This window comes from Scyliorhinus canicula, chromosome 9 (genome assembly GCF_902713615.1).
Source record: "Scyliorhinus canicula chromosome 9, sScyCan1.1, whole genome shotgun sequence".
Lineage (NCBI taxonomy): Eukaryota > Metazoa > Chordata > Chondrichthyes > Carcharhiniformes > Scyliorhinidae > Scyliorhinus > Scyliorhinus canicula.
Window position 1 is genome coordinate 167,653,898 of NC_052154.1, and position 25,073 is coordinate 167,678,970.

The window sequence follows — 25,073 nt, forward strand, 5'->3', positions numbered from 1 at the left end:
AAAGATTTTGCTGTCCATGAAACTCCATCACAATCCTCCAATTTCATCATGCTGATATGACTGCATCTGGCTTAAATGCAAGGTCTGAAACAGCCACCTACAAAATCCAGACCAGTGTCAAGCACGGCTGTTTGATAGATCTCATACTATTTACAATCTACCTGACAGTGGCTATTTACCTCATTAAAGATCAACTCCCCTCTGGTGTCAGTATTAAACACCACCTCGATGGGAAACTCCTTTACCTCAGTCACCTTCATGCCAAAACTAAACTGACCACCATATATGTCCATGACCGATGGTTTGTAGGTGACTGTGGTGTTGTTGACCACTCTGCACCAGATTTGCATATCACTCTCGATCTCAGCATACAAGAAACTCAGCTGGTTGACAAACTAAAACTCATATCAACCCGCATCTGGTCAGCCAAATATTACCCTGCCCATATATGTTGAAGGTGAGAGTCTGGAATATGTTGCACTCTTCTAACACCATGGCAACCACCTCCCTCAAAAGCTCACGATTGATGAGGAAACCCAATACTGGATCAGCTGTGGCAGCTCAAGGGTTTGACAAACTACAGCAGTGAGTGTTTGACAACCAGGATCCCTGCTAGTCAACAATGTGCAGGGCGTAAGTCGTCATTACGCCCTTGTATTGAGTGAGACCTGGACTGTGCATCAGCGAGGTAGAGTGTTGGAGTAATTCCATCAGCAATGCCTCCATCCCTATTCAGACTCAATGGGAGACCGTCAAACAAATGTTAGTGTCCTTCTTGAAACCAGCTCCACAAGCATTCAGGTAAATCTACTTCATCCTCCATCGGGTCCTGTTTTCTCAAGTCTTAAATGACCACTGTTCCAGGGGAAGAGAAAGGGAGCACTTCAAAGACACTCTGAAGCCCTCCTTGAAGCACTGTTGCATTAACATTAATGAATGGAAGGGGCTTGCATTCAGACTGACAACATTTGTCCATCAAGCTGCAACACACTTTCAGTCATCAGGTCTTAATGATGCAGATTCAGTCGGCAGTTAAGAAGGCAAATGCAATGTTAGCATTCATGTCAAGAGGGCTAGAATACAAGACCAGGGATGTACTTCTGAGGCTGTATAAGGCTCTGGTCAGACCCCATTTGGAGTACTGTGAGCAGTTTTGGGCCCCGTATCTAAGGAAGGATGTGCTGGCCTTGGAGCGGGTCCAGAGGAGGTTCACAAGAATGATCCCTGGAATGAAGAGCTTGTCGTATGAGGAACGTTTGAGGACTCTGGATCTGTACTCGTTGGAGTTTAGAAGGATGCGAGGGGATCTTATTGAAACTTACAAGATGCTGTGAGGCCTGGATAGAGTGGACATGGAGAGGATGTTTCCACTTGTCGGAAAAACTAGAACCCGAGGACACCATCTCAGACTAAAGGGATGATCCTTTAAAACAGAGATGAGGAGGAATTTCTTCAGCCAGAGGGTGGTGAATCTGTGGAACTCTTTACCACAGAAGGCAGTGGAGGCCAAACCACTGAGTGCCCTTAAGACAGAGATAGATGGGTTCTTGATTAATAAGGGGATCAAGGGTAATGGGGAGAAGGCAGGAGAATGGGGATGAGAAAATATCAGCCATGATTGACTGGCGGAGCAGACTCAATGGGCCAAGTGGCCTAATTCTGCTCCTATGGCTTACGATCTTACGATGTAGCAACAGGAAAGAAAAGGAAGCAACTCCTGCATTCTTAGAATCCCTACAGTGCAGAAGGAGGCCATTCTGCCCATTGAGACTGCACAGACCCTCCGAAAAAGCACTCCACCCAGGCCCACTTCCTCTGCCCCATCTGTAGCCTAACCTGCGCAACTTTGGAGCACTCAGAGGAAACTCCCGCAGACATGGGGTGAACGTGCCAGCTCCACATAGGCAGACACCCAACGCCGGAATTGAACCCGGGACCCGGGCACTGTGAGGCAGCAGTGCTAATGACTGTGCTACTGTGATACCACTACATGGGGCACCTGGTCCCATGTGCCCAAAGATATGTGGGTTGAGAATCGGCATGTTCAGTCACATGACGATCAATGGCAGAAGCCCGCGATCCTGAATCACAACGTAATCCTCGAATCAAAGAACAGCCAATGATTAGGTCACCTCTCATTCTCTTCTCAAGGGTAAGGGAGCCAGTCTACCAACCTAGTAAAGGCACCTCTCAGTGCCAGGGACCTGGGTTCAATTTCAGTCTCTGTCTGTGTGGAGTTTGCACTTTCTCCCCGTGTCTGCGTGGGTTTCCTCCGGGTGCTCCGGTTCCTTCCCACTGTCTAAAGAGGTGCAAGTTAGATAGATTGGCCATGCTAAATTGCCCCTTAATGTCCAGGGATGTGCAGGTGAGGTTCTGGCTTACAGGGTGGACGGGGGAGTGTAAATGGGTAGAGCTTTCATTCGAAAGGTCGGTGCAGACTTGATGGGCCGAATGACCTCCTTCTGCACTGTAGGGATTCTACGTTTCTATGATATGACAAAGCAAACTTTGACATAAACTACCAGAATAGTCTACTAATCTAAGAACAAGATCTTGATGCTGGTGGATTGAGGTAACTTCATTGTTCTGAGGGTTTCCATTTTTTTACTATTAAGACTAGGAGAGAGGACAGGAAGTGATGTCAAATTGGATGTTAAAACTTGGAGCTTATGGAGGAAATTTAGAAATTGCACAGTTTTGAGGTTCTGACAAAAAAGCAGTTTGAGTGATTGTGCAGTGCGTTTTGATTTTAATACAAAGGTTACAAGAAGGGGAAAGAATATCAGGATGCCATATTTGGAGTTTAGCAGGGAGAAGCATGAGCAGGTCAGCGGAGTGGTGATCTTATACACCTTGTGACACAGCTCGAGTTAAAAAGCAAATATTTAAATTTGTTTGCCAGGGAGTGTAAATGAAGATATTAATAGATGAAGGCCGGCTGGTGAAATTCAGACCTGACTGAAGAGATTAATCACTTCCCCTTATTAGGCATTAAATTGCTCCTGAAGGCACTGACTGATTAAATCAACTATGAAAGGTTTTTTTGCTTAAAATCCACACTGTCAAATCCACTGGAATGTCGACATCCTGCCAGAGGCCTTGGATTTCCAACAGTCCATAGCTATCTTTGGTAAATGCCAATAAAAACACTTTGGCCCAGGAACATCTATATAAATTACAGCAAAACAAATAAAAAACTAAATTTCCTTTTCTAACGATAATAGGTCTAAGGTAAAATGGAAGCCTGAGGCCTGATCTGTCCCTGGAGCTGCCTCCTCCTCAGCTACACTGGATGTGCAGTGAGTACCCTGTCTATGTTGTTATGAGGGGTTTCTGGCTAACCTCCAGTAAAGTTACAGTGACAGAGCTCTGGGAAAACTCTGCAGCGTAATTATAGAACATGGCCAATTAACTATTCTGATATTCTGTCTAAGCTTGCAGGTGCAGTCGGCAGTAAAGGAGGCAAATGGTATATTGGCCTTCATAGCAAACCTATTAGAGTAAATGAGCATGGATGGCTTGCTGCAATTATACAGGACCTTGGTGAGGCCATACCTGGAACATTGTGTGCAGTTTTGGTCTCCTTATCCGAGGAAGGATGTTCTTGCTCTAGAGGGAGTGCAGTGTAGGTTTACCAGACTGATTCCTGGGATGGCACGGCGGACATATGAGTAGAGCTTCAGTCGGTTAGTATTGTATTCGCTGGAGTTCAGAAGAATGGGGCGGAGCGGATTGCATAGAAACCTATAAAATTCTAACAGGACTAGACAGGGTAGATGCAAGAAGGATGTCCCCGATGGTGGGTCCTGAACCAGGGATCACAGTCTGAGGATTCGGGGTCGACCATTTAAGACAGGGATGAGGAGAAATGTCTTCACCCAGAGAGTGGTGAACCTGTGGAATTTGTTGCCACAGGCAGTAGTTGAGGACAAAACATTGTTGGCTGGATTCTCCGATCCTGCCGCTACTTCTGCAGGTTCCGTCTGGTCTTAGAACCAAAAAGTTGGCGTTACGCTCGAGGCCGCATAGCGTAAAGCCCCCTGGCTTTACCTGCGGATACGGCCGGGTCCATGGCCGCTCATGCGCACGGCGGCGACAGCCGCGCCATGCAACATGGCATTCGGCCGTGCGCAGACCCGGCCTGCCAAAAACTGCCCCCTGGAACCAGCCTCACCACCCCTGGACCACCCTCCCACCAGTCCCTGCTGAAATCTCCCAGCCAGCGGAACGGCTCCCCTCCAAGTGTGATGGCATTGGACTCAGTCCGCAGCCGCCACAGAGATCCCCGAACGGTGTGAGCACACGCAAGCGGCGCCGTCAGGGACTTGGCCCATCAGGGGGTGGAGCATCAGGGGAGGGTCTCCGGTGATATCCTGAGGCCGTCCATATTGGCGTGCAACGTACTCCCCGAATATGCCGTTTTTGAGGCGGCGGAGCATCGGAAAAGCGGCGCTGCGCCCGATTCCAGGGTAACTGCCGATTCTCCGGCCAATCGCTGAACGCAATTTATGGGGATCGGAGAATCCAGCTCTGTATGTTTTCAAGAAGCAGTTAGACATAGCAGTTAGGGCCAAGGGGATCAAAGGATATGAGGGGGGGGGAAGGAAGGCAGAATTAAGCTACCGTGTTGGATGCTCAGCCATGATCATAATGAATGGCGGAGCAGGCCCGAAGTATGAATGGCCCTCTTCTACTCCTATTTTCTATGTTTCCAATTCTAGCTTCAACCATCCCACTCTTTCTCTTTTCTCCTAAAAAAGAACATCTGTCAATACCTATACTCCTCCAGGTGAAGCAGTCAATATCGTCCAAATTACATCAAGGACGATTCATGTTTAGCAATGGTTACGATTGCTGCCTGCTAAGGTTGTGTTGAATGATGTCAACTTCCTGGTGTTTGGCAATCCCTTGGGGTATTGGACTTGATGCCACCGGCCAGAAAACTGGAGATATTGGTGGCTGCTGCAGATTTGCTTGTGAGGCAGAAGTAGGAAGCCACGGCCACAGTAATTTCAAAGAAACTTCTTTTACCCATTGGTTCGCGAGTTAGCCAAACAACTTATTAAAGTTACACATGCAACACTGAGAACTGTCACTTCTGATAGGAAACAGCTGGGTCTGAGACAGACTGAAGATATGGACGCTAGAGCTGTGGAGTTTTTGCGGCTATTAGGCATACTGGCATTCAAAAGCTCCATTACGTATTATAGAACTTCTAACTGTAACTGGGGATATTTTCTCTGTGTGTGTAAAGTTCAAGATAAATGGGTTTACTATATGATCATCACACGTGCCAACCTAGAAAAGTCATACGGCTGGATTCTCCGTTCCTGAGGCTAAGTGTTGATGCCGGGGCAGGTTCGTGAACTTCCACGACAGCAAATCTACGGCTGCACCAGGATTGATTCAGCAACTGTTGAGGGGCTAGCACCAGCGCCATTTGGAAAACAAATGATTCCAATGAAGAACCAGGTGCCAGATTCGCTGGATGCGCGATTGACACTCAGAAGGCCAACAAGCTGCAGCCACATTTACACACTTCAGTCCCCACACACTCCATCCCAGCCCAGACGATGACACTGCTTGTGTTGGAGCGTGCCCCTACAGCTGATGAATCGGCTGGGGCCAGCCTGGGAGGACACCCATACGACCCGCGGCCTTAGGTTCACAGTGGGCAGTCAGCGGCGTGCACAGCTGCCTTGCAGGCTGCAACAATGGTGTCCCGTGCCCGTCCAGTCTGACCCCCACAGCTCACCTCCTGGCCACTCCCCGCTCCTCTAGGCCCTGGCAGAAGCCCCCCGACTGGCGGTACAACTATCAACAAACTATGGCCATGTTGAGCCACTTTCCGTACTCTTTCTCTCCCTTAGCAGGCACAGCACCAAAGCACAAGTGCACCTCGCTGTCAGGAATTCGGCCCAGTGGAGGCGGAGAATCACAGGTTGGACTGCTAATGATATATGGTGTTTACTGTACGTGCGTTCCGCAACACATTGACGGTGTTGGAATCGATTCTCCTCCCAATCGCATTGCCCCATTCCGGCATCGGCCGGCAGAGAATCCTGCCCATAGAATTTGACAACCAGTTCCAAAACAACCTAACAACTGTTTAAAAAGTAACCTCTATGATTCAACTGAAGCCAACTCTGAATGTAGGCCTATAACCAAGATCACTGTTTCCAGATTGTTGAACAGATTAAATTCCTTTCTAATTACAAGCGATTTAAGGATGCTATCAGTTTTTGGGAGATCATATTCTGTAACCTAATTTGTTTTTCTGTAGAAATTGAAAACCGATGACCTTACATTTAATGGGAGAACAATTAGTGACACTGAGAGAACACAAGAATATACGAAATAGGTCTGCTGCTCCATCAAGCCTGCTCCACTATTCAACACGTTTGTGGCAGATTTTTAAACATAACTTCACAACTTAACACTCCAGCCTGATCCCTTGTAGTCCAAAAGTGTGCTGAACACTGCCTTGAATATACTTAAGGACTAAACACTCACAGCTCTCTGAGGTAGAGAATCTGACAGGTTCACAACCCAACAGGTGAAGAAATGTCTCTTAGTGCGGCTGAATTTTACTTTGGCTATTGGCCATTAATTGGTTTCATAGAATCCTTTCAGTGCAGAAGGAGGCCTTTCAGCCCATCGAGTCTGCACCGACCCTTCAAAAGAGCACCCTACCCTAGGCCCACTCCCCTGCCCTATCCCCGTAACCCCAAATCTTTGGACATTGAGGGGCAATTTAGCATGGCCAGTCTACCTAACTTACACATCTTTGGACTGTGTGAGGAAACCAGAGCACCCAGAGGAAACCCACACAGGCAGGGGAGAATGTGAAAACTCCACACAGACAGTCACCAGGTGTCAGAATCGAACCTGGGTCCCTGACAATGTGAGGCCGCAGTGCTCACTACTGTGCTACCAAGCCGGTTTGAGGCAAGACTTCAACCTCCCATAGGGAGAATGTAATACCTCAAAGAGCTCCCGGCCATGTTATATGTTAGGTTACATGTGTTTTAACTGCAGGGTTTGATTATAGGACCCTGTCCGACAAAGCCAAGCTGACGGTTTCATGGATTGGCATTGTTTAAGTATTGACATGCATTACAGTACTTTTCACAGTCAAACAAAGTACCATAATATATTCAAAACCTATAGGAAAACGTGATTGGAAAGCCCCTGGTCATTATTTAGACAAGCATTTAAATGCACTGAAAGGATTCTATGATTCTATGAAACCAATTAATGGCCAACAGCCAAAGTAAAATTCAGCCGCACTAAGAGACATTTCTTCACCTGTTGGGTTGTGGACCTGTCAAATTCTCTACCTCAGAGAGCTGTGTGTGTTTAGTCCTTAAGTATATTCAAGGCAGAGTTCAGCACACTTTTGGACTACAAGGGATCAGGCTGGAGTGTTAAGTTGTGAGTTATGTTTAAAAATCTGCCACAAACGTGTTGAATAGTGGAGCAGGCTTGATGGAGCAGCAGACCTCTTCAACTTAGAAAACAATTCTCTGCAGCTGAAACTTAGAAAAATAATCCCGTCATCTGTCTCATTCTTTGTGCAGTTTGACAGGGTATTGGGTGGAAATAGGGGATGGAAAACAGCATCTGTTCTTTTAGTTAGAAAAGGCTCCATTGTCTGGAATTGCAGTGGTTTGTTTTGACAGCTGAGCCCATTCTGAATGATTGGAAAAGTTTCAAAGCTGATAACCATTTAGCCCAGCAGGAGGTTGTGTACAATGTTTGACTGACAGTTTTAATAAGTTATTAAAGGATTATATGTCTTGATGTGGCTTCTGAATAGATGTTTGTTTTCACAGCTGACTGGCCAATTAAGGAGAATGACATTTTATTTGATGGGAAATATGTTTTTGTGCAGTCTGACTGGCAGTATGTTTGATTGACAGCTGAAAGATTATTAGCGATTACATTTTTTAAAATCCACTTCAAAGGATTCCCATGCTATCACAGGTTTGAGGGGGTGAATGGCCTACTCATGCTGCTATTTCTTATATTCCTATGCTTCTAATGCTTAGTGAGTTTCCCATCCAGTCTTACACCCATTCTTCAATGGTAAGTAAAATGATTTTGTGCATGTTTTTGTAAATACATTTAGGATCAAATGGGGAAGATATCCATTTTCTTGCCAATTTGGGAAGACTTGTGTAAGGGCCGATGCGATATGATCTTGATCCTTTCAGGACTCTGAATTTTGAATCTTAAAAGTTAAATTTGAAGCCAAATTCAAAAGGAAAACAAAATATCTAGGATGGCTGTAATTTGAAACAACAGATTAGTGTAGAATAAACTAAAGCACAGTTTGGTGTAGATTTTTACAATAAATTCAAGCAAGGATCTCTACTGATTGATGTACAATTGTTGTAAAAATGAAAATAAAAAGTCCCTAGATTAAGAAGTGACAGATCCTCTCACGCAGATACAGTCCTGTGTGACCTCTGCAGATATATCTTGGAGCAATGGATGTACAGGAACTTTGAATCCCGGCTGATTTCTAAATGCATTAAGACTCTACCTGAAGCACACTGCTGTCTGCATTAAACACAGTGGTTAGTAAAATAATTGTTTTTTCACTTTAGAAGCAGAACACTTTACCCCAGGGTGTTGCTGTGCAGCCTTCTGCAAGGTTGTCTCCGTAGCACAGACTAAAAAACGTACTGACCAGAGCTTTCCGGAGGTTTCTGCCGGCAGCTTCACCCGGTCCCACCTCCGCCGGCGCACCCGTGCCGCGGGTTTCCTGTTCCATTCAGCGGGAATCCCTGTTGATAATGGTGGGACCAGAAGATCCCGCCGCCAGTCAATAGTGAGCCACCTCCACCACTACAGAACATGTGGCAGGTTGCATAGAAAATCCCCATCAATACCTCTGATTTTGTGGGCAGTGGTGACGCCTGCCGCTGACTGCATTTAAATCTATGCGCCTACCTTTATCGCCAACTCCAGCGAGTATTTGCTCTCTCGGTTGCTACATGGATCCATTGGTGAGGTAATAAGGGAGGCCCAGTGGTAAGATGTTATTCCAGCAAAATCACATCTCCTTTGATATCGTGAGCTGAAGACATGCCCCCTTGAAGGCTGACTTGAGCTCAGTGATGTTCTCTGAATTAACGGCCATATTGCCCAGTGATGCGTTTCAATATTTGGGTGGAGCCGGTGGCGTAATCCAGAGAGGCAGAGAACCCAGGCTCAAATCCCACCAAGGCAGGTGGTGAAATTGACTTCAATAAAAATCTGGAATTAAAAGTCTAATGATGACCCATGAATCTATTGTCGATTGTCATAAAAACCCAACTGGTTCACTAATGTCCTTTAGGGGAGGAAATCTGCCGTCCTTACCTGGTCTGGCCTACATGTGACTCCAGACCCATAGCAATGTGGTTGACTCTTAAACACCTTCTGATATGGCCTCGCAGTCTTAGCTATCCTTTTGTGCACGGGGTACGGTTCATCTTCGTGCCCACCTACTCTTCACCTTAATCTCACCTTTGGACAAGTGTCCAGTGGGATTCTGGGCCTGGGATTCCAGGCCTCCCCTGGCAACCTACATCTCCTATGTCTCCTATTTGAGCAAATTGGTCAAGTATCAGCCTCCCAGTGCTGTATTCAAATAGCAATTGTTCCAAAAGAAATATGGGACCCTTGTGAATCTCCTCCCTATTTTGGAAACATCATCAGTCAGTACACTCATCTCCAAATTGCAATGTTCAAGTCCCACTCCGGCACTTGAGCAGAAAAGTCACAGCACATTAGGCTGAGAAATTAATATTGGCTCAGATACTGGAGAAATCCTGGCTCATTTATGAGGTGTCACAGAGCTTTTGCCATCAGCCAAAGTGAAAGATCTTTGGTTTAATGTTTCATTTGAAAATATCATGCTGACAGTGGTTAGCACTGCTGCCTCACAGCGCTAAGGACCCGGGTTCGATCCTGGCCCCGGGTCACTGTCTGTGTGGAGTTTGCACATTCTCCCCGTGTCTGTGTGGGTCTCACCCCCACAACCCAAAGATGTGCAGAGTAGGTGGGTTGAACACAGTAAATTGCCCCTTCCTTGGAACTTTGAAAGAAACCCTGCAGATGTGTCAGCCTAGCTTGTGTGTTCATGTTCTGAAATGAAGCTTCAGCCTTTGCAAAGGCAACTGAGCCAATTAGAAATATTATCCTTCTCACTGTGACTGAAGCATCAGTAAGAGATAGATGATTATTTCCTTTCTGTTTTTATCTCTCCCTTCAACTTGCCCAGCAACAGGTCTTGCATCCAAATTACACATTACACGTCAGCTGAAAATGGATGGGCAGATTTCTTACACAAAGTTAAAATGCTGCAGCACAGAAGCAGGCCACTCAGCCCCATCATGCCTATGTCAGCTCTTTGAAGAAGCTATCCAATTAGACACAATCCTCAGCTCTTTTCCCATAACCCTGCAACTTTCTCTCTTTGAAGCAAGTTTCAAAAGAGAATTGAATGAATACCAATCAATCTGCTAATCTTTTTAATTAATTTTATATCTCATCCAATTACGGGAGCAGCACGGTGGCGCAGTGATAGCACTGCAGTCTCACGACGCCGAGGTCCCAGGTTCGATCCCGGCTCTGGGTCACTGTCTGTGTGGAGTTTGCACATTCTTCCCCTGTTGCCGTGGGTTTCGCCCCCACAACCCAAAGATGTGCAAGGTAGGTGGATTGAACACGCTAAATTGCCCCTTAATTGGAAAAAATGAATTGGTTACTCTAAATCTATCAAAAAAATATCTCATCTAATTACCATAATGGTTTTGGGCGTCACATACTGCCCTTAGCTGATACTTTTCCAAAGGAAGTAGGCATTGCTGGCATGGCAGCTTTTATTGCCCATCCCTAATCCCCCTTGGAAAGATGTTGCTGAACCACATTCTTGAATCCGTGTGTAAATCTGTGTGGATTATAGTTTTTTCTCATGGTATTGATTTTGTGGCATTACGAAGAGTTGTTCCAGTCATTCACATTGCTGTCAATCTGGAGTGGCATATAGACCAGACCATGTAAGTACAGCAGGTGTCCTTCCCTGAAGGAGATGAACTAACTGTTTTAAACCAATGATCCAATAGTTTCTTGGTCACCATTACTGATACTGGCATTTTCCGGTTCCGCCCGTCACAGGACTGGAAATTCCCACCCAAAGTCAACAGACCTTTTGGTGATCCATCCAATTATCCATCCCGGTCACGGCGACTCCCAGGTGGGCAGGACCAGAACATTTAGGCCTTGCTTTCTATCCTAGGTTAACTCATCAATTGAATTTAAATTCCAGAGATGCTAAAGTGAGATTTGAACTTGCATCTCAGATTATTAGTCCAGGCCTCTGGATTACTAACACAATTACATAATGAATATGACACCAAAGCTAGCACTACATTGCCAGGTAGCTGGCCCAAACAGAAGTCTATATCTGATCCTTTATGTTATGAAAGATATATATATTTTCTCGCTTAATATCATTATTAAGGCCAGCTCCATGAGAGCAAGATTTACCGCAGTCTAAAACGTAAATTAATTTTGGCATTAAATCACAGGTTTTCATATGTATTTGTTCGAATTGTCCCTGACTCAAACACTGAATGATTCAATAGATCTTTAGGATTTATGAAAATGAAAAATGAAAATCGCTTATTGTCACGAGTAGGCTTCAATAAAGTTACTGTGAAAAGCCCCTAGTCGCCACATTCCGGTGCCTGTTCAGGGAGGCTCGTACGGGAATCGAACTGTGCTGCTGGCCTGCTTGGTCTGCTTTAAAAGCCAGCGATTTGGCTCAGTGAGCAAAACCAGCCCCTGTAGGGATCCATGTTGCAAATCAGCGGCACTTCCCCAAGAGCTGCCTGCCCAATCAGAGGAGCAGCAGCAGCTCAGGAACGGCACCAAGAGCAAGGGAAACTCCTCCATGGAAATTGTGAGGGCCTTAGCTGCTGCCTTCCCTGCCAGAAGCCCCTTCTTTGTTTCATGAAACCTTCCCTCCTGGACTGCTGCTGAGAGGCCACTTACATTTAACTGGCGGCCTTCTCAGCCAACATAAGGGGAGGGGAGCAATCCACCATTGGCAAGATGCCAACGGCAATGTCACTGACATAAGTCAGGATTTAACAGTGGGGAAATACTAGAATAAGTATCCGGTAAGTATCATGCAACAGGCCCAAGCCTCCAACACTGAAGTCAGCTTCAGAGAAATTTCTGGAGGGGCCCAGTTTATGCAAATCTGCTGATTGGAAGTTTAAACTTTCCAGGCAATTATCTTGCGGATATGCAGTCAAGACTTCCAAAGGGTCCCAAAGTGCAAGAGAGGCAAATGTTTGAATGATAATAATAATAATAATAATCACTTATTGTCACAAGTAGGCTTCAATTAAGTTACTGTGAAAACCCCTAGTCGCCACATTCCGGCGCCTGTTCGGGAGGCTGGTACGTGAATTGAACCCGCGCTGTTGGCCTTGTTCTGCATTACAAGTCAGCTGTTTAGCCCACTGTGCTAAACCAGCCCCTCTAAACCATTCCCCACTTTTGGCATTAGAAGATGCGGCCCATCATTTCAACCCCAAACAAACATGAGAATGGAATTCAGAGGTTTAATAAAACCTCTTGGGGAATTGAACCCAATTCACCCAGGCTCCACGTTCATGGACCACCCACTTCCCTCTTACAAGATTTTCCGAGAGGCCCCTTCCCCACACTTACCCATACCGCAGTCTGCCGCCAAGGGCCACACAATTTCCATGGGCCAGCTCCCTGTTCACTGCCTGACCATTTGGGGTAAAGTGAAGCGGTGCTCACTATAATGAGGCCCAGCAGGAAAAATAAATCACCTCAAGTGACCACAAGCTGCTGCCGGATAGGTCAGAAACAAAGGGGCTGCCATGGTAACCTGATGTGATCATTTAAACTTTCTCTATCTCTTTCCTCTCCACCACGTGGAGCACTCCGACAAGACATCGTAAATTATCTGACCAAGAACGGTTTAAATCAAGGTCCATGTGGTACTCAAGTTCATGATTGGTCTCTTTGGGAGGTAGCGACTATCTAATGAATCTCCAACTTGCCTAATTTGACCAAAAGCCTGACAGTTTCTCAGTACCTTGGTTTCCGCGACAGATTAAAAAAAAAAAAGGAATGAAAGCTAGCATCGGAAAATTGGAAAAAATGGCTGTAATTGAAATAATGAGTTGCACACTTCACACTTTGACCAAGGGGGGGCAGTACAGCCCGAATGTGAAAAGGGAATTATGACATGGAAGTGTATACTCACCAATAATCGTCTGCAATATCCAAATCGCCGACTACCATCTTCCCCAGTGAGCATGAATGAGAATGTTTCACTGTAACAGATGATTGTTAGAAGTTACTCAAAAGCATGACCAATATCAAAAAAAACTGAGGAAGTTCTCCTTGATTACATGCCAATAGGTTGAACACTTTTCATTATCACCAAAACTTCCATTATAATCCAATTCCGTAATACTCCTTTAAGCTATGAGATTCCAGGCTGCAGCATCTGAATTGAAATTATTGACTGAATTATGAAATAGGTTATATTGGCACATGAAGTTTTGGTCACATTCATTGTTTATTTTGCGGAAGTTGACATTTTTGTTCAACAATGTAATATTTGGAAGGGATCGATTTAACCTGAGGGTCACCACACCTCAGGCAAGGGGCAAGGTTGAGAAGGTGGGGCCTTCATGAATAACCTCAGCCAGGACAGGAATCGAACCCGCGCTGTTGGCATCGTGGACCAACCGTCCAGTCAACTGAGCTAACCAACCCCTGGATTCTCATAGATAGCGAGGGGATTACCTTTGGAGAGGTACAGTACCCGTTTAGATATGGTTCCAAAACCTATGGGAGAGATAAGGCACCCTTTGGGATTGTTAAAACGGAATAAGATTATGCATTTTTTACGCAACAAACTCTTTGAAATTGTCAAGAGGTGTCCAGCTATCCAGGAAATGTCCAGCTGTCAAGGAAATGTTCGGCTGTCAAGGAAATGCTCGGCATCGGTGCAGCTGTCAAAACTGTTAAAGCTATCCAGGAAGTGTCAAAGCTGTCAAGGAACTGCCCAACAATACTAAATGAGTTGGCATGGAAGGGGTAAGGAAAAAGGGTGGTTGGCAGAACATAGATTGGCATGAGTTGGCCTAGTGAGCATTGGTAAGTGGGGGAGGGTAGAGGGGCACTCATTTGGCATAGGGGTCATAGGTGTGGGTGTGGGGCATGGATTGGCATAGGTTGGCATGGATCTGTCGTAGGGAATGTGTGTGGGTTGTTGAGAGGTGAGGGCTGCAGGGATGTGTTTTATTTTGTTTTATTATTATTTTTAGGGGCAGGCTTTGCGTGCAAGCCCGTCTCTGCCTCTGCAGCCTGCAGGTTCATTCTGGGATCGCCCACCCCAACTCATGTTCCAGCCCAATGCCACCCCCCCCTTCCCTTCTTCCCCCCGCCCCACCACACAGATCAAAATTCTCACCTGTGGGAAGCTCTTTTTAAAAGGTCAGGATCCCCGAGCCGGGAAGTCACCCACCCTGACTCGGGGGACAAAAATCTGGGCCTCTGTCTTGTGAAACCAAAAAGTGTTGTAAAACTGCCAAAAACAACACATCATTTGTTTTTGGAATGAGTAATCAACCAATTTACCAAGGGAGAAAAAACTCCAGAATTCCGCAAAACCAGATTAAAATCCATAATCAGACATAGAATGTTAAAGTTTTGATGTCATAAACTGTAAATCCAGTATTGTAACTGGTTTTCACCATTCCAAACCCTGGAATGTGTAATATTAGTCTTTGGTGAAAGACTGTAATAATGCTCCTCTTTCTTTATATTGTTTAAATCTAATACAAAGTGCAGAGATTAAACAGGGCTGCATTTTTTTTACAGAAGCTGGTGCACCAAAATACACCTCCTGGATTGATTGAAAACCTCCACCTTCTTTACCTGGTAAAATCCGACACTGGGCTCCAGTCCTTGGCATCTGGAAAGCAGAACAGTGGGATCGCTTTCAATCGTTCTTCCGCTTCACGAACTTGTTTTGTTGGCCTTTCTAGCTGTGGAGCAAAATCAAGTCATGTAACTTGGACATCGGCAACAGTTCTAATAATAACACACTCAAGCCTTAATGGTACATTATGTAACAGTACTCAGTGTTATCAGTACGCAATGTAACAACACCCTATCTTAACTGCACTTGATGTACCACAGACAACCTTCGTCTAATTGTTCAATGGAACCACAATTGATGCTGTTAGACAGCATCAGCATCTGTAACTTCAATATATGAAAATACAACAGACTGTAATGCAACATTGTTGAATTTTAACAATTTCAATATGAGCGCGGTATTATATACCCCGAGGTGAAATCACTTCAGAAAGACTGTGTTTTTGTTCTTATATCTAATACTTTGGCCATGACAATATCGTGTGAACTTTGTAAGTAATTAGTAGATGTAACAACAATTTATACTGTGGTGGAATTCTCCTAAAAAATGATTAAGTGTCATTTTGGGCAAGAAAATCAGTGTGAATCGTGGCGGCTGTTCCAGTTGTCAAGCACGGCTTCACTGAGCTCTGGCAAAGTGACAGTTCAGATTACCCCCACTACAACATCGGCAACATCGGGGCTTCAATGCCACACCCACCATCGTAACCGGCATCCCCCCGTCCACAAAGAATCGCTGTCCCAATGTGTCTCCCTTCAGACTCTTCCCACTGGCATCAGCACCACCCCCCCCGCCGGTACTAGCGCCCCCCTATAGGTGAATGACACCCAATGGCATCACCCTCTTCCATACCCAGTCCCCTTTCAGGTCCCACTCCCTTGGCAGAGCCAACCTGGCACTGCCCCTTGCACCCTGGGACTGCCACCGCCAAGCTGGCAGTATCTGGAAATGGCAAAGAGCATGGAAGTGGAACAAATTAGCTAACTCTTTGTAGGAATCCACACAGGAGAGGATGACATATTATTGGGGAGGCGATGGCTTTGTGGCGTTGTCACAGGACGAGGAATCTCACCGTGGCAAATGGTGCAATTTGAATTCAATAAAAACCCTAAATTAAAAGCCTAATGATGGCCATGAAACCATTGTCGATTGTTGTAAAAAAAAAACTATCTGGTTCACTCATGTCCTTTAGGGAAGGAAATCTGCCGTCCTTACCTTGTCTGGCCTACGTGTGACTCCAGATCCACAGCAATGTGGTTGGCTCTTAAATGCTCTCTGAAATGACCTAGCAGACCACTCAGTTCTAGGGTAATTGGAGATGGAAAACACATGCTGGCCCAGCCAGTGACACCAACATCCCATGAACAAATTTTTTAAAAATTAAAAATATATAAGCATTGGGATTGCATTGGGTGCCACCACGATAGACAATTCCTCCCGTTCCTGATGCAGAACATTGGAAGGAAAAGTCTGTTCATGGCCATCTATTTTTCTGGTGGAGAATTGCCATTAGATGAAGTTCATGTTACGATCTGCCATGTTTAAATTGTGCTGGGAGTGTGCTGTTTAGATCATTTTTATTTGCCTTAGATACCCACCTAAAACAGGCATTTGGCACCTTGAAAATGTAAATTTGATTGATACCCTATTATAGGATAGATGCAAGGCCACAATCAGATGAGCTATGATCTTATTCATTGGCAGAGGTGGCTGGGGCATCCAAGTGGCCTACACCTGCTCCTATTTCTTATGACCTTATCATCTTACTATTTGCTATTTTGGGCTGGTTTGTTGGCATTGTTGGGCTATTTTTAATTTTTCTGGCATATTGTGGTGAGTTATTAGATCTGATTTCAATGAGTTCTTTTGGCAGGTTAGCATCCATATTTTGAATAGTTAAATGTACCATTCATTCAAATCTTCTAAAGATAGAGGACAAGTTATTCAAAATGTCCTTTAAAAGGCTTTAGTAGGAATTAGAGGAGGAGCCAGTAAAGAAAGTGTATTGAGCCTCAGCTCAATTTGCCTCGAGTGAGCTTATGGCACAGATTCTGGACCTCTGACCTTTTTCATTCTTCATTCACTACTGAAAAGTGCAATGGCGTTGCATTTTTGTGGAGAACTATTGTTACCTTTGGCCAAGCATCAGCTTAATCAAACTACCTAACTCTGCACAATTCTGTTCTCCCCCCCCCCCCCCCCCCCCCCACCCCCCCAACTGGACTCCCATTAAGCAGGAGCAGATTATTTATAGCTAGTGCATACGCTGGTATTCATTTTGTTGCAGTGAATGCAGGTATTTCTATTTCCAATAACCAGTCACATTTTCCACGCATGTACACATACTTTCAGCAATGCGAGAAACGTTACATTTTTGGCAAATTTCAAGCTTAGAACCTGGCATGCTGAAAAATTGGAGCCAAATGTGCAACATTGAACTGATAGATACAGGCAACTAATGAGAACAAGCAGCTCATTTTTTTCCTCTTGCTCTTTCCACCATTAACTGTTACCAATTATTTTCCTGCTGCCCTTTCTTGATTTCGACTTGCTCTCGGTGCTAGCATGTTGCTTTGTTCACACTTATTATTTTGCCTTTGCCTCTCGGTTTTATTAACATGTTCAATGAACAGAGTTCAAGTTGTGGTCTACAGAAGACAGAATCTAGAAGCAGGTACACCAGTAATAACAGCAGCTTTGGATAGGTACAGGTTAAAGCATAAATGAAACAGCACAGGGCTCCACAAATTATAGGAGTTTGTAACTTTCCTGATCACACATAACTTCACAGTCAGAGTTCTAATTAAAGGCAGAAATTCCTGCAGGTGTGAAAAAAAATCTGGGGTTTGAAGGTACATTAAATTCATGTAGGTCAGACAAACGTTAAAAATCTCTGCTTTCTAGGCAAAATACTGTTGAATTTCGGGCAATGAGTCTTACAGTTATCTTGAACACTGGCCTGATTTAAATTATCGCATTCACCTTTGGAAACTGATAGGATACATCAGGGATATAAGTGTTCTTGGAAGGTTTTTTCTTTAGTGATATCACCACAAAATATTCAAAGAGTTCCCGCTCCTGCCACTCGATGAGCTCTCGTTCTAAGGTGCGGTATCTGGGAGCTTTCTTTAGGACTGACTGGATGTGGACCAAACGTTGTGTGTGAGCTGGAAAACAAAACAAAATCCAAATATGGTTGACGGTGTTAACAAAGAAAATGTTGAAACAAAGTAAAGCGAGTTATCATGGAGATTAATCTGCAGTTTAAGGCCGGCATGGTAGCACACTGGTTCGCGCTGTTGCTTCACAGTGCGAGGGGTTCGATTCCGGCTTGGGTCACTGTCTGTGTGGAGTCTGCACGTTCTCCCCGTGTCTGTGTGGGTTTCCTCCGGGTGCTCCGGGTTCTTACCACAAGTCCCGAAAGACGTGCTTGTTAGGTGAATTGGACATTCTGAATTCTCCCTCAGTGTACCCGAACAGGTGCCGGAGTGTGGCGACTGGGGGCTTTTCACAGTAACTTCATTGCAGCGTTAATGTAAGCCTACTTGTGACACTAATAAAGATTATTATTATTGGCCTTGAAAGAAAAAAGCAACAATTCACTATCGCATGGAGGACCCAAACACATAGAGGACAGTGTTACACAGGTATAAAGAAAGCAGCATGCACTTCTGATCAAGATAACGTGGCCTCTCACCTTTAAATCTGTCATCCGAGTCGCTCTCACTCTCACTGTTCTCATCTGTGAAAGAGATAAAGAAGCCGTGTGAAGGTTTCAGAAAACCAAAACAAAATGCAATGAAGGAAAATTCCGAGAATATAGACTAAACAGTCCTTTCTCCTGCAGCAGCTGTTAACAGTTTAGCTCTTTTGAAAAAAAAAGGATTCACAGTTCAATTTACTGCATCAATTCAGTAATGTTTAAGACAGTAGACTCGTTTACTCCCTCTTACATGGCCTCATGTATTGTCAATTCAAATAATTCTATTGAATTTAAATAATTCTAAAGGACTTCAACTCTTCCATTTTCAGGTATTCACTGCGGAAACAATGACAGCTGGTGCCATGACTGGGTGTAAAATAGCACAGAAACATGGCTGAAGGGACAGAAACACCATTGGACTATCGGGTGAAGCTGGGCTTCAGACTGACAGAGCTCAAAATCTATTGAAGGTCTGAGGAGGATCTAAATTTTGCACCTTCCATTTTCCACAACGCAAATCTTTAATTCACAGACATGCACACTCTCTCAGATTGATCAAAGAGAGGCAATTTCTCAGCCAAATCCAGCCCAACACGGCATAGCTCCAGAAGGTTGTGAACCTTTGCACCTTTCCTGCTGCTGACCCAGAAGCCGGATGGGAACAGGATGGATGACTCCCTTGCAAGAGAGCGCTGCTCTGCAAGGTCTCAAAGCTGCCACTGGATTTCTTTTCTTGCGGAAGCCAAGTATTCTTCTGGAGAAAAGCTGGAGATGGCGAGCTTCAGGGTGGTGTTGGTGGGGGGGGGGGGGGGGGGGGGGGGGGGGGGGGGGGGGGAGAGGGGGGGGGGTGGTGGAGGGGTTGCTGGATTGTTGCCGCTATCTTTCTCTCGGTCTCTCACATTCTCTTTTGGCATGGGCGCTATGGAAACCCGAGGGAAGTTTGTGACTTATATTTTTTGATCTAATTTTTAAATTCCTGCAGCCTCATTCTGCTCCTCTACCACCAAGCTCCTTACTGTTTTTACTTGACTATTCAAGGCCCTTCATTGAGCATGACAATCTCACCCTCTCTGATCAGTCCTCTCCACCTTCAAAAGTAAACCCTGTGAGGCACTTTATTTCCACTGTGCCGTTCATTTCCTAACTTTTATATTTACACTTTCCTCTCCAGTTTACCATCCACTATTTTGAAGTCTTTGATGTAAAACTTTGAAATGTGCCCCTGTATAAAAAGTACTGTAGAATTACAAAGTATCGTCTATTGGTGACGCAGGTAGAAAATGTAGCGAGATTCAGGAAGTGCAATTCTCGCTGGCAAGGTGGTGCTTTCCAATTTTCCATGTCCCTCATCATGTTTACGAATATATTTGAAAGTAATTACCCAATCCACCCCCCAAATACATGAGCCCCCCCTTGCTAAATATTAAACCTTAGTGAAGTTTACAACAGTTATTCGAAGATGTGAATCATCTTCAAGGGTATCTTCTCAGGGCCCAATGTAAGTATAACCATGGGGCCAGTGGGGGTGGGGAAAGAGAGAATGGAGAAAAGGGACATGCCCAGACAATGCCAACCTGGGGGTTTTGTGTTATGTGTGCTGGGAGGAGAATGCCCAGGCCATTGAAGGTGGAACTTGCAGGCACGGAGCGAAAGTGGGTAGTGATGTAGGGGGAACACTGCCAATACTTCTGCAGTGGGGGTGATGGAGAAGAGCACCTGATGATTACGGTAGGGGGAACGCCCACGATACTTCTATGGTGGAGGGGAGGAGTTGATCTTCAGATGGCACCACAATCTCTGTCGAGCTGGGCACGCTGACTCTATCAGACCCAGTCCCACCACAGTGACAGTGTGAACCACGCCCACTGAATTAACTTTCTCAGAGAGGCTCAAGGTCTGTAAAACATCAGCTGCGCAGCTGGAGAGCTATATGCCAGCTTTCAGTAAGAGCCTGACACTAAAAAAATTTAGCAAGATTCCACCCCTGATTTTTCACTCCAGGGAGGGGATGGTGGGGGATTAAATCGGGCCTGCTGCTCCTAGATGCGGATCAGCAGCCAAGTGGTAATAATGACATATTAATAGCCTTTCGGGAAATGTCAACATAAAACATTTTTAACTGCAATAACAGAGTTTTTTCAATTCTCACTGACTCATGCAGCCTTTTTAAAAAAACTTTGAGAGGGCTGGAGATTTAAATAACTTAATAGCTTGAGTTTTTTTAACCTCTCACTGACAAGGGCAGGGTTGTTTTTGAATTTAGAGGGCAAGGGATTTAAATAGCATGACAGCTTGTCAGCTTCCAGAGACTTTTTCTACCCTTCACAAGCATTTACACTAAAAAAAAATCTGTGACACACCCACACTGAAGGTTAAGATCCTTGTTACAGCAAAAAACAGGTCTGGTTGAATTTAGCACCGAGTTCAAATGGTTCTGCCGCGATTAGGGGCCGGATTCTCCGACCCCACCCGGGGGGTCGGAGAATCGCCCGGGGCCAGCGTCAATCCCACCCCTGCCGTGTACCGAATTCTCCGCCACTCGAGAATCGGCGGGGGCGGGAGTTGCGCCGCGCCGGTCGGACGGCCCCTGCGGTGATTCTCCGGCCCGCGATGGGCCGAAGTCCCGCCGCTGACAGGCCTCTCCCGCCGGCGTGGTTTAAACAACCTACCTGACCGGCGGGATTGGCGGCGCGGGCGGGCTCCGGGGTCCTGGGGGGTGCGCAGGGCGATCTGACCCTGGGGGATGCTCCCACGGTGGCCTGGCCCACGATTGGAGCCCACCGATCGGCGTGCGGGCCTGTGTTGTGGGGGCACTCTTTTTCATCCGCCCCCGCCATGGCCTTCACCATGGCAGAGGCGGAAGAGACCCCCTCCCCTGCGCATGCGCCGGTAAGATGTCAGCAGTCGCTGACGCTCCGGTGCATGCGCGGACTTACGCCGGCCAGCGAAGTCCTTTCGGCCCTGGCTGGCGTGGTGCCAAAGGCCGTTCATGCCAGCCGGCGGAGTGGGAACCACTCAGGCGCAGTTCTAGCCCCTAAAGATGCGGAGAATTCCGCACCATTGGGGTGGCCCGACGCCGGAGTGGTTGACGCCACTCCGCTACGCCGGGACCCCCCCCCCCCCCCCCCCCCCCCCGCCGGGTAGGGGAGAATCCCGCCCTAGGTTTCCCCCGTGTGAGTCATCCCCACCCCATTTCCTATACCGGCAAAAGTGGGATTTGTTGGAAATGAAGGCAGGATTTCCAAATCCAGCCCACCATTTTTAAAGACGTGCAGAGTCTCCATGACTCTGTGAAATTCCGGGCCAAGGTAACACAATTGTTTGGGATGGACTGGATGCCAGTTATCCTTCATACATTTGTATTAACTGTCACTGCCATATTTTGATTAACTGAAATTTGCGAGTGATGATATTCCCTGCCGATAAATGCATTCTGCTGTATTAATGCATTTTGATGGGACATGTAGGGTTGGTTTCATCCTATAAGGACACAACAGTTCCTCCAATATTGACTGTGGTGGGAGGAGTCCTTTTTTTAACATGAGTGGCAATAGTGGGTAGGATTTTTACAATGCTTTTTCAGCTGCAATAATAACATTTGTGTAAAGGGTCTGACATGTTAGAGATTTAATAAATCACTAATGAAATTTATAAACCAATTGTCAACCTATATGGTTTATGTCTTTAAAAAATATAAACACAGGCAGAATTCTCTGCTGAAGATCGGGAATCTGATTGGGTGGAGAATGGGCGACAGCTCCATCCCCAGTTGGCCATAGTTGGCTTCCCGCCTGACGCCAGCAGGAGCATGCAAACAGTTCATGTGCATTCATTTGAATATGATTAATGGGCTGGAAACCCAAATCCCCACCGGAGCAGCCAGAGGAAACCCACGCAGAAATGGGGAGAAAGTGCAAACGCGTCATAGACCATCACCCAAGGCCAGAATTCAAGCCGGGTCTCTGCCACTGTGAGGCAGCAGTGCTAAGCACTGTGCCACTGTGCCACCTGGATAGGTACTGCCCAAGTGCTCTCTTGGTGCGCTGGACCCCAAAGCAGGGGGCGGGATTCTCTGATCCTGAGGCTAAGTGTTGACGCTGTCGTAAACGCTGTTGCGTTTTACGACGGCACCAACAGGCCCCAAGATCAGCGTCCTGTGCCCTATAGGGGGCCAGCACGCACTCGAGCGACTCTCCAGCTGCCGATGCCGGCGTCAAATGGGCACCGCGGGTCTGCAGATGCGCGCTGCGACCAGCGCGAACTCACGCATGTGCGCTAGTTGCCTTCTCCGCGCCGGCCCCGACGCAACATGGCGTGGAACTACAGGGGCCAGGCGGATATAAAAGAGGCCAACACCAGGAGAAACCGGCCGCCGATCGGTAGCCCCCGATCGTGGGCCAAGCCACGGTGGACGGCCCCCCCCCCCCCGGTATTGGGCCCCCCCCCACCAGGCCGCCTCCCCGCAGGATGGACGCCGAGGTCCCCCCACGGGGTAAGACCACATGTGAATGGCGCCGGCAGGACTCGGCCTATCTCAGTGGCCACTCGGCACATCCCACGCGGAGAATCGCCGGGGGGGGGGGGGGGGGCGTGTAGAGTGGCCCCCCCAGCGGCGCCACGCCGGCCACGACATGCCAATGTGAATCACGCTCTGAACTGCTCTGCCTAACAGCTGATAAGTAGATCAGAGAGTTCAGTGAAGAATGAAGCCAAGAACACTTTCCCTTTCCTCACATCTGCTCCCTCAAGGCTATGCTTTGGTACCTGCTGCTTTTTTGAAGTGTCTGAGGCTTCTTAGAAAGCCCACAACACTTGAAAAGCATTGAAATCCACTGAGATCCTTTGAAATGCTTAGCAATCATTGAATTTCACAGTGCAGTAACTTTAACCAGCCTTCGATTGACATATTAATGGTTTAAACACAGCTAGCTTGTTTTTTTTTCATCTTTCCCTTCACGCTTGAATGCATCTGAAGTACCCCCCCACCCCAATTGATCCTAACCGCAATTTGTATAAACAACTGCGTTCTGATTAACAGCTGCTGGTCACTTCAAAAACCACAAGTGCTTTCATTTCCTCTTTTCTAATTGCAGAAAGTGCTGAGCATTGTTGAAACGGCCAGCAGCTATCTGCATCTGAAGTACCCTCCATTGATCCTAACTGTAATGTTTATAATGTCGGGTAACCCTCATGCACGTGTTGTGGCAGGTGCGGTAGCTTCCCCTCCTCTATGAGTGGTTGGTGGTGCTCCCCTCGTCAGCAGAGGGCTCAGAGTTTGCTTTGTGGTGGAGGGGGGGGGGGGGGGGGGGGGGGCCTGTATCTGGATGCTGGAATGGGGGCGCCCATTACAAATGGCAGCCCAAGGTCAATAAGTGCAGGGGGTACGACATCTTCGCCACTATGCATAATTTAGCACAGCAAAGGTATATGCTGTGCTCCTCGGTGCACAGTCCCAATTCTCCGCTAGCGGGAGAAGTTAGTCTCTGAACCAGAAGATCCCGCCCATGATTTTTAGACAAAATCTCTTGATTTTTGAAGAGTTTTTCAGATGATTAATGAGAGGGTGGCCTTGACATTCTTTTTCATCCCATCCATGCTGAGGGGCAGGAGGTCAGGAGGAAATTTGGAAACTTTCAAGTGAGGGATTAACACTTGAAAATGAAGACTCGAGCTATACATGCATACTTCCCGACAAGCAGTTCTGCAACAGTGCTGAACGTGAAGCCTGGCTGTCCCTTTAGCTGCAGAATCAGTTCTGCAACAATGCTGAACGTGAAGCCTGGCTGTCCCTTTAGCTGCAGAATCATGTGTTCAGCAGAGCTTCAAAAATGAAGGAAAATATACTTCAATAAGAGTGTCACATTGTAATTGGAAAACTGCACTTTCCTCTTTAAAGCACAGGAAATTTAAGTACTTCAACTAAATAACAAAGGGGAAAATGAAGGTTAAAGACCCCAGTGACTATTTTGTTTGATTACTGAGAATCGCGAAACAATTCTTTCCCCAACTCTATCATGTTTATGGCATTCTAAGTATATTTAGTTACTGAAGGCTATGAAGATACAAGATAAGTCAGCTGCTATCTCTGGTGGTTTCAGGAAAATCGGACACAACTGTCCCACTCCCACCCCTGGGAAAAAAGTTCTAATATTTAAATAGGTTATAACCCTTTTCTGGCAGCTTTCAACATACAGAAAAGCAAAAAAGATTCTGATTTTCAATCAACTTTTAAAAATAGTACTATTGTTTAATAGTGCTTCCAGGTTTGGAATGGTGACTAACTGGTACCTGGTTGTAGAACCAATTGGGGAATTTTTATCTCCTAATTGTGACCTTCTAATTTTGTATCATTGAAAAAAGTGCAATGTTTGTAGGAAG

At 46.1% G+C, this 25,073-nt stretch overlaps 1 protein-coding gene across 2 annotated transcripts in view; it reads right to left on the reverse strand.

Annotated features, from left to right (window-relative positions):
* The window catches only part of dennd2b (DENN domain containing 2B), a 412,949-nt gene that overhangs the window by 94,667 nt on the left and 293,209 nt on the right, over positions 1–25,073 (reverse strand). For both annotated transcript variants that reach the window (XM_038808142.1, XM_038808141.1), the window contains exons 8-11: positions 18,690–18,734; positions 17,975–18,159; positions 14,989–15,098; positions 13,304–13,373 (exon numbers count right to left, since the gene is read on the reverse strand). In XM_038808142.1, the coding sequence (XP_038664070.1) occupies positions 13,304–13,373; positions 14,989–15,098; positions 17,975–18,159; positions 18,690–18,734 (410 nt within the window). The remainder of the gene's footprint in view (positions 1–13,303; positions 13,374–14,988; positions 15,099–17,974; positions 18,160–18,689; positions 18,735–25,073) is intronic.